This window comes from Toxotes jaculatrix, chromosome 10 (assembly GCF_017976425.1).
Source record: "Toxotes jaculatrix isolate fToxJac2 chromosome 10, fToxJac2.pri, whole genome shotgun sequence".
Taxonomy (NCBI): domain Eukaryota; kingdom Metazoa; phylum Chordata; class Actinopteri; family Toxotidae; genus Toxotes; species Toxotes jaculatrix.
The window spans coordinates 14,105,897-14,114,682 of record NC_054403.1 but is presented as its reverse complement, the minus strand read 5'-3'; the positions used below and the strand labels follow the sequence as shown (position 1 = coordinate 14,114,682).

Here is an 8,786-nt window from a genome sequence, read left to right as displayed (position 1 = left end):
AATAATAATAATGTTATGAAATAACACAAAACTAACAACTACCAACTGGACAAAATAGAAAACTGCCCCAGAGCCCCTATTAGCTAGTCTGTGGTAATTTAACTAACTGAAAATTTGATTGGGAATCTCAGATGACAAGGGCCTCCTGTGGAGGGACTTACATGATGCATATTCCTAAATCAATTTGTTTTTAACTAAATTACCAGAAACAGAGGGTCAGTGGGGGCTCAGTGCTATATTTTTTCCTTAGTGTCCCTAGTGGCTAAATTTTGTTAAAACATCTTCAAAAATAAGATATTTTAACCATCAGACTTCAACTTATAAGCCACAGATAAATTCTGATTTGGTATTGACTGATTATTTTAATAATAAGTGCTACATTTGTGTGTACCACATTTAAGTTTTGCCTTTTGTTTTCTTCGTGCGGTTTGTCCCTCGGTGCGGGGTGTCGTTAACGTCATTTCCGCTGCTGCGTATTTCCGGTTTCTTTAATTTCATCCATGCTCCCGAAACGGTGATTTTTTTTTTGTAACACCGACGGCGGATTGGAGACCAAAACCCGGTAAAACCACAGCGACAATGTTCAAACTGGAAGGACTCGGGCCTAAAATGGACCCAGAGGAGATGAGGAAGAAAATGCGAGAAGACGTGATCTCATCTTTGAGAAATTTTCTTATTTACGTCGCGCTTCTCAGAGCCAGTGAGTATAGACAGGTGACATTGACAAGTAGCCAAATACCAATGATACCAACATTTGTAAAGACGGCTTCACAGGTATATAGGTCATGTTCGGTCACCTCATGCGTGTGATAATCTATTCATGCACTAAAAGAAACAAGAGCATACCAAAATGTAGGTCTTTGGCTATCTTCTGCTATACAGTATGTCACAGAGGATGGTACAAATATCACAACAACTTTAGTTTTCTTGTTCTGACTCCTTAGACGATTAAAAATGTCATAAATCTCACAGATTTCTCCTCACTGCCTTAACAGAGTCTAATAATTTCTGTACTTACAGCTCCATATGTGTTAAAGAAGCTGGACAGCATATGAGTGGAGCAGCTGGTCTCTTCTCTTATCCATCCACTAAGAGATTATTGCATCGGAGACAGCATGGACCATCATCATGGGCAGACAGCTGGGGCCATGGCAGAACACCCCGTGTAAGAAGATCAGCATCTGTCCATCACTGTACTGGAGAAAACAAACTTCACGTTTCAGTCTCTCTCTCTTTCTGTTTTTTTTTGTTAAATATAATGTGATCATTGCTAAATGTTTGTGTTTTAGTGTACTTGCCTTTTGGGTCACGGAATAAAGAGAAACCATGTTGAAACGGTTGTAGCTGAAGAGAGACAATGTTCACACGTGCTTAAATAAATATGTTAACTGTCACAGCACACTGGAAAATTTACTACACTCAACAACTGACTCACCTGCAGCAGACAACTTACTGTATTCGACTTTAGGTTGATGCTAGTAATGTCTGTTTACAGTAGGTCTGCAAAAGCCAGTTCTAGAGATCTCAGTTACAGTGTTTGAATGTGTATTTGTTTCATTTCTCAGAGAAAAACTGAGAAGTAGTTTGCCTTCTCTCTGAAATGGTGACCCATTAAGTGCCTATAAATCTTTGATTTGGGACCTTTAATTGGCAAGTTCTCCAATTTAAATGGAAATTTGTATGATTAATACGTCAAGGAAATGTAAGAATGAAACCTGCTTTAAAAAAAAAACAAAAACAAAATGGTAACTAAAGTGTTCTGCACAAGATTCTTAACTAGAGAGATGAACCTCCATGCATTTTCCAATTAAATAAAAAAGTCAAACATTACTTAATATAATTTTAGGATATTTACACTGAGTTTTCATTACACTGTCACGTAATCTGAACGACAGTGTACATTAACAATGACGTTTAATAAAAATAAACAAAAAAGTGGTCAAATTAGCTGAGAATTACAGAAAAGCTGAGTTGCACTTTCGGACGATCGCCACTTGAGGGCGGTGTTTTATTCTGAGGATTGAGGAGACCAGAAGGGATGCAGCCGTCGACAATGGATGTAAAACATAGCCTGGCTGTCTGAGCGCTGTAAGTCATGCAGGTGATTAACAGTGGCACAGGCGACAATCCTGCATGTGACCTTTGATTTGCAGCGATAAGAGAGAAACAGCTGTGACGGACAGCGCTGCTGCTTTCGGAGACAGGCACCGATTCGGCGCCGCATCTTTTACGTGTTATTGTTGGAGCAGGCCCGCCCATACTCCAGAGCATCTCCAGGAAACCCGGCTACAGCAGACAGCGAACCCTTACACATCACAACGGAGGTAGGCTGCCGTAATATGTGTCAGAGTCCGGTCAGCCTGATGCCGTTCTCAGCAGATGGGACGCGGACAACGAGAGGCGTCTTAAAGCGCTGAGACAATGGCCTTCGTTGTGTTAGTGAATCACCAGAAGCACCACGGGTACCTCCGAGATTAAATAGAAACCAGTTCCTCAGCCCATCATGGACTTCCCAGGTCATTTCCAGCACATTTTCAAGCAGCTCAACCTCCAGCGCCTCCATGCTCAGCTGTGTGACTGTGTGGTGGTAGTTGGAGGCCAGAGCTTCCAGGCTCATCGCTCCATCCTGGCAGCGTGCAGCTCTCACTTCAGAGCTCTCCTGAGCTCCAGTGAAAGTGTTGATGAAGTTGGAGGAGCAGGAGCCGACAGAGGCGAAGGGGGAGGCCCCAGTGTGATGGAGCTAGATCCAGAGGTGGTGACCCCCGAGGCGTTCTCCACCCTGCTAGACATGATTTACACCTCCACCCTCTCCCTGGGGGCCTCCAATGTGATGGATGTGCTGTTGGCAGCCTCGCACCTGCACCTGAACACTGTGGTGAAGGCGTGCAAGCTCCACCTGTCCAGGAAAAACTTCCCTGCCTCGCCACCTAAAGGATGGAGGACAGTGCAGCAGCAGCAGGGTCCCCCTTCACACACATCTGCTCTGGAAGAGTATTTAGACGAAGAGGGAGTGGGAGTGGAGGTGAGCCAGTCGGGTGAGGTTGAAGATCAGGGGGTGAGGAGGAGAGTCAGTGGCAGGCAGAGTGCAGCAGCGCTGTCCTCGAGGCATAAAAGAAAGTCACAGGAGGACAGGCCCAACGACAGGAAGAGAAGCTGCAGGCTGCCTGGGGAAAAGTACAAGGAGTGTTCGCCTACTGTGACGAGCAGAAGCACCGTCAGCACAGAGGAAGGAGAAGATCTGCTGTCCGCAGACTGCATGAAGACGACTGATGGACTCTGGGAAAACCGAGGCGACAAGGACGACGAGGAGGTGGAGAAGAAGTACGATGCAACCAAGGGAGAGTCGGAGGAGATCCAGCTGCCGAGCCAGTCAGACAGCAGCACGGGAGGTGTGGATGCGTGGGAGAAGCTTGGAGATACAGATGGAGACACAGTGGTGAAAGTAAAGGTGGGAGAAGAAGGGGAGGAAGAGGGAGAGGAGCCAAAGATAGAGGTGATTGAGGTGAAAAAGGAAAGTTTAAGTGTATATTCTCCTGACTTAGATTCTCCTCCATCTCCAGCACAAGACTGCACAAACGATTTAAACGCACAAGTAAACGACAAGAAAATGGCCTCAGTGGTCAGCCCCACAGAGGGAGGTGGCGATAGCTCTTTACAATCTCAGCTGTGCACAGATCCTCAAACTGATGGACACAGAGATGACGGAGGTTTGGGTGAGGACTCAGTAGACGGTGAAGGCCTGGACAGTCTGTCAGAGCTGGCCTTTTCCTGCTTCCTCAATCCCAGTGCTGAATGTGTAATGGGAGCTCTGGAGGAAGAAGACAGCCTAGCCAGTCTCACAGCCGCTGCTACTGCAGCCGCCGCCGCCAGTGATGCTCCTGCAGGTGCTGGAAATGCGGGTGACCTATGTCAAAACTCAGAAGAAGCAAACATCTCTTCTGCTCCGTCCTCTGATTCCTCCTCCTCTCTTGTGTTTCCAGTAACTTCTGTTCCCTTGCAGCAGCTTCTCCCGACTCAGAGCCCTGGTTTTAACGACACACTCATCCTACAGCCCTCCCAGAACTCTTTTGGGGGGTTTCTGAGCGGCATCAGACCGGGCCTCGGTCTAGAAGCCTCCCTTGTCCAACCCGCCAGGGTTGGGAAAATTGCAGGGGCAACGACCTTCCGTCGCATCGCCCCCAAAGTGCCGCCTGGATTAGAGGCCAGCACAGATCCTTCGTCTTCCTCTGGATCAGCGGGGGATGCTGCTGATCGGCCACCTCTAACCAGAGCTTCCGAGGATGTTCTGTCCAAGTGCAAGAAAGCAGCCGCTGAAGACCATGTGCTGTTAGTGGAAGGGGAGAAGAAATACGCCTGCAACATCTGCTGTAAGACGTTCATGAACCTGACTGACTGTAAAAAGCATATTCGGGTGCACACAGGAGAAAAGCCCTATCCCTGTCCAAAGTGTGGCAAACGCTTCAGCCAGTCCTCGCATCTGTACAAGCACTCTAAGAACACCTGTCTAAACTGGAAAGATGATCAGTCCTTCTCAGAATCTCTACTCTGACCTCGTTGCTAGAGGCACAGACAAAAAAAATATATAACAATAATAAAATCACTCTGTGAACTTTATTATTTATTAATCCCAAATACTTTTCCAATGAATTTTATGTAACATGAAATCAAAGTCAATTTGCTGATGTATCTCTTAAGTTATTTCACATTTTTTATGTGCTCAACTATGCTGATTTTTTTTTTTTCATAATTGAAACATAAACTTTAGCCAGTCTGATGTGAATGCACTGAAAATATTCTCAAAGAATAACATTGTTTATATCACGGCCAGATTAAGAGTGATCAGAATAAAATAATGCATTTGGTGATTTTTATCGAATTTAAATCCATTTCAGGGGTTCTTGTTTTGAAAACAGGCATGCACAGCTTTACATTTCAACCAAATTAAATTAAATGATTTTTATTCTTAAGAAAAATCCCATTTCACCCAGACTTGGAGTGTTGTACAGTTCGCTCACAACAGACATGGAGCATTATCATTAAAGTGCAGACCACCAAGCATAATGCTAATCTGTTTTAGATGCAAACGAGAGAACGTTTTTCCAGTTCAACTGCAATTTTCCATGAAACTAGACATGTATAGTGTGTTTTGATAAGGACTAAAGTTAAGGAGTGCTTCTAGTTTGTTCACTAGCCACTTTTTCAAGAACTTGAAAAGACTTAGATGTATGAAATGACTAAACCTTGAGCTGAGCATTTCCTTCCTCAAAAAAATGCTCTCAGAAAATTAAAAGTGCTTCTGTATAACTGCGACAGGATCAAATGAAACTATCAAGTGGACAGTGACACAGTGTAAACATGTATCTGAGAATGTTGTGAACTAGGTTAGTACTCTTACTATTCTCTCCATCCCTTCACCAATTCGGTCTCACATCAGAGACCATTATCAGACCAGTACATTACTGTTTACTGATGTCCACGCAGCACCAGGGGAGGCAGTAGGCACAGCGGCTCGGTTTCAGGCTCTAGAAGGTCAGTTCACTGGGCATTTCTGTTCCCCGTAAACCACCCAGCAGGTTTCGTGCTGCCAAGTCTGACATGACGCCTCTGGTGGAGTAGGTGGCACTGCCGATGTGCGGCAACACCACTTCGCACAGATAAGAGAGCACAGAGAATTCCATTTAAAAAACAGAGGCAAAAAGGGGGGACATCTCTAGATGTTGTACATTCTGTCTACTCACCACAGTTTTTCAGTGTGAGAAGAGGATGGTTTGTTGGGAGTGGCTCAGGTGTTGTTACATCCAACCCAGCCGCAGCAATCTGTCCACTGCTCAAAGCCTCGTACAGATCCTCCTGGTTCACCACAGCCCCCCTAAGACCAGTAGTTTACCATGCTGTCATCCTCATGTATTTTCATAACAAACATGGTGTCAAAGATGCATGAAAATGACCTACAGCCATTAAAAGGTCCAGAGAATATCCCAATATTCCAATCCAACACACAGCTTTGTGTTGCTTTTTGTCTACCTGCTCGAGTTGATGAAGATTGCAGTGTTCTTCATCTTGCTGAAGAAGGCCTTGTCGCACAGTCCCTGGGTTTCTGGTGTCAGGGAGCAGGAAACAACTATGAAGTCGCTCTCAGAAACAAGTGTGTCCAGGGGAACTGTTCATCGGAGAGGAGAGAAGGAGGAACAAAAGGGGAAGAGAGGAAACGGATAATGAAATATGCAGCCTTAATAACCAAAACTCCTTATTTTCATTAGACTGTTTTATAATATTTTTAGATTTTCACTTCTTTTGTTTCTGTCCTACTTTGTTTTTAATCACTGCCCTTTCACTGTTTAAGCTTCTCTCCTTATTCTTACCAAATTCTCCATTCACCTCTGCGGCGTGGGCCTTGGCTGTTCTCCCAGAGTACAGCAGCCTCTTCACTCCAAAGGGCATGAGTCTTTGAGCGATCGCCATACCTGAACACGAACAAAACTAGTTATTCACCTACCAACAGGTCGTAAACTTTGTGAGGAAAATTGCATCACACGCAGCCAGTTAGATATGTCCACATGGGATTTGGCTGCAGGATTTAGCCATATACCAAAGTGAATAAAGCAATAAAAGTAAGCCTCACCAATGCGTCCCAATCCAATGATTCCCACTGTGCTGCCAGAAAGACCATAACCACACAGCCAGAGGGGCGTCCACGAACTCCAGCCACCACTGAGAGAGAAACAAAAAGACAGTATGACCATTGTGTGGCTCCATTAAGGAAATTACTTGTATTTTTAGTGGAAAAGTTACAGAAACACAATCACTATCAATTGTAAATGTGTAACTTGGTGAGACTGACTTTTTGACCTCCTCCACTCCCTCTGGTAATCGGCGAGCGGTGGCCAGCAGCAGAGCTACCGTCAGTTCGGCTGTGGCATCAGTCAGCACATCTGGGGTGTATCCAACACGAATGCCACTGTTGAAAACGCACAGCAGCATAACTTAGAAACCACATGAGATTTCATCCTACTAGGTGAAGGTTGGTTTTGTCAGAATAAGTCACTTTTTTTTTTTTTTAGTCTAACTTACCGTTTTTTTATTTCATCGAGAGCCAAGTGGTCAAATCCCACAGACAGGGTGCTGATCACTTTTAGGTTTGGCCCTGCAATCAGAGACAGATCAGCTGAAAAACGGAAACCTAGACAATAGTACACTTAACTAAATAGACTATTACTACTTTTTGGTATGTTTTAATTAACATTGACAAAATAAGTGGATTGAAAGATTAGTTCATAGACAAAAGTTATTGAGCAACAATTCTGATAATTGATTTTATGGATTTTCTCTGATTCACATCAATGTAAATCACAGTCTCTATTAAAAAAGTATTGATATCCCTTGGAATTTTTTATGTTTTCTTGTCTTTTTATTGTCATCTAGGACTCTAGGATTTCATTGATTATGAATGAATCATATATCCTGAAGTGACTCAGGCTGAATCAGGCTTTCAGTAAACTGAAAGCCTGATTTATTGATCAGTACAATGGCCTGGTTCTATGAATAAAGATGAGGAATACCTGCAGCGTCTAGAACCTCAGCATCGACCTTGTCTGACAGCAGACACAGAAGACCGTGAGCCCCCTGCACACCTTTGAGGAGCTCTGCTCTCGGCACAGGTTCATCCGTGTCCCACAGGGACAGCTCACACCTGTTTGAGACAAAGAGACAGAAAAGGGCAGAAAGGGAGGTGTCATTCAGGTATGCAGACTGATTTAAGCATAAAGCCTTTAGTCAGGGAGAAAACTGCTTTTGCATGTGTGTGTGATCCTATGAAAGATGTGAAATCTTTGGATCTCACAGCTGCAGAAGTGGTGTAACATGAACCCCAGCAAAACCTCAGCCGTATGCTACACATGGCTGAGTCAAACTGAGAGGAAAAGACAACCAGGGTACACTGCAGGACCCCCACTCAGTCTGCTGTTAGCTGATAAACCCTGCTTCGCCAAAAAATGTAAAACAAACAAACAAACAAATAGAAATACTTCATACTCTGCGGCCGCTGACAGGATCTTCGTCCCCTCCGGCGGAATGCGCCTCGTCACGAAAACCTTCATGAGTTTTCCAGCTGCCTGCATCCCACTTTAAAGGCCGGAATGACTTCAACTCCCCTCCGGACAGAAGAGCGCGAAATCCGCGGTGCGGACGGGTGTCTTCACAGTCTGCACAAGCTGACACTTCAACTGTTTTAACCTTCAGTGTTTGCAGCGTTCACTGAGGAGGAACTACACTTCACATGCGCCTCCGCGGCTCAAGGAGGAAGCACTTTCTTTCGCGGAAGTGCGCCTGCGTGAAGTTGTAGCGATGTTTTTTTTTTTTACCTTAAGGGGTTAAGAGTTTCTGCTGTTCTGTCTCAGTCTCTCATGGACCCCTTTTTCTGCACGAATCTGATGACAAGTATTGTGTCTTATCTGTCATCCTGTTGGTCCGGATTTCAGGTTTATAAATAGTTGCAAAAGGCTTTGTTGAGGTAAATCAGTCATCAGTCCGCTCAGCTGTTTGCTTTATTCATTTAGTTGGAAGCAAATTCAGATTCTCTCTAATCATCTCAGTTCCCAGTAAGGGAATGTTTACATTTCCCTGATTCGGCTTCCTGGGTTCGAGGGAAAAGTAAGGAACGGACACTGTCGTGTGCAACGAATAGCGGTGCACGCACAGATCGTGGGTGCACGCCACACGCATGCGTATTAAAGCTGTTCAAACCCAATCGCAACAGAAAAGAAGTTGTCATTTTCTGATAAACACAT

General features: G+C 44.6%; 3 protein-coding genes across 4 annotated transcripts; 2 read left to right on the top strand and 1 right to left on the bottom strand.

Annotated features, from left to right (window-relative positions):
* The first annotated feature begins 489 nt into the window (after positions 1-489).
* On the top strand, positions 490-1,782 carry tomm5 (translocase of outer mitochondrial membrane 5 homolog (yeast)). Its single transcript, XM_041048288.1, has 2 exons — positions 490-700; positions 1,021-1,782. The coding sequence occupies exons 1-2, from the start codon at positions 580-582 to the stop codon at positions 1,053-1,055; spliced, it is 156 nt and encodes a 51-aa protein (XP_040904222.1). The 5' UTR covers positions 490-579; the 3' UTR covers positions 1,056-1,782.
* A 721-nt stretch (positions 1,783-2,503) lies between these two features.
* Positions 2,504-4,549, top strand: LOC121188733 (zinc finger and BTB domain-containing protein 5-like). The gene has a single exon (XM_041048584.1). The coding sequence runs from the start codon at positions 2,504-2,506 to the stop codon at positions 4,547-4,549; it is 2,046 nt and encodes a 681-aa protein (XP_040904518.1).
* Positions 4,550-4,607: 58 nt separating this feature from the next.
* grhpra (glyoxylate reductase/hydroxypyruvate reductase a) lies at positions 4,608-8,627 on the bottom strand. 2 transcript variants are annotated; one of them, XM_041048388.1, is made up of 9 exons: positions 8,025-8,627; positions 7,560-7,690; positions 7,072-7,144; positions 6,842-6,958; positions 6,623-6,711; positions 6,363-6,464; positions 6,025-6,160; positions 5,739-5,869; positions 4,608-5,644 (listed from the first exon to the last, which is right to left on the bottom strand). In XM_041048388.1, the coding sequence occupies exons 1-9, from the start codon at positions 8,027-8,029 to the stop codon at positions 5,523-5,525; spliced, it is 906 nt and encodes a 301-aa protein (XP_040904322.1). In that variant the 5' UTR covers positions 8,030-8,627; the 3' UTR covers positions 4,608-5,522. The 2 variants fall into 2 exon arrangements, with proteins under 2 accessions (XP_040904322.1, XP_040904321.1); XM_041048387.1 differs by having other exon boundaries at positions 8,032-8,624.
* Between the last annotated feature and the right edge of the window lie 159 nt (positions 8,628-8,786).

Excerpts from the sequence above, each read along its gene's own strand:
- grhpra (XM_041048387.1), bottom strand. The coding sequence starts at position 8,117 with ATGCAGGCAGCTGGAAAACTCATGAAGGTTTTCGTGACGAGGCGCATT. Across the intron at positions 6,161-6,362 it reads AGAGGTGAATGGAGAATTTG|TTCCCCTGGACACACTTGTT; the intron begins GTAAGAATAAGG and ends TCCGATGAACAG. Across the intron at positions 5,870-6,024 it reads ATCTTCATCAACTCGAGCAG|GGGGGCTGTGGTGAACCAGG; the intron begins GTAGACAAAAAG and ends TACTGGTCTTAG.
- LOC121188733 (XM_041048584.1), top strand. The coding sequence starts at position 2,504 with ATGGACTTCCCAGGTCATTTCCAGCACATTTTCAAGCAGCTCAACCTC.
- tomm5 (XM_041048288.1), top strand. The coding sequence starts at position 580 with ATGTTCAAACTGGAAGGACTCGGGCCTAAAATGGACCCAGAGGAGATG. Across the intron at positions 701-1,020 it reads CGTCGCGCTTCTCAGAGCCA|CTCCATATGTGTTAAAGAAG; the intron begins GTGAGTATAGAC and ends CTGTACTTACAG.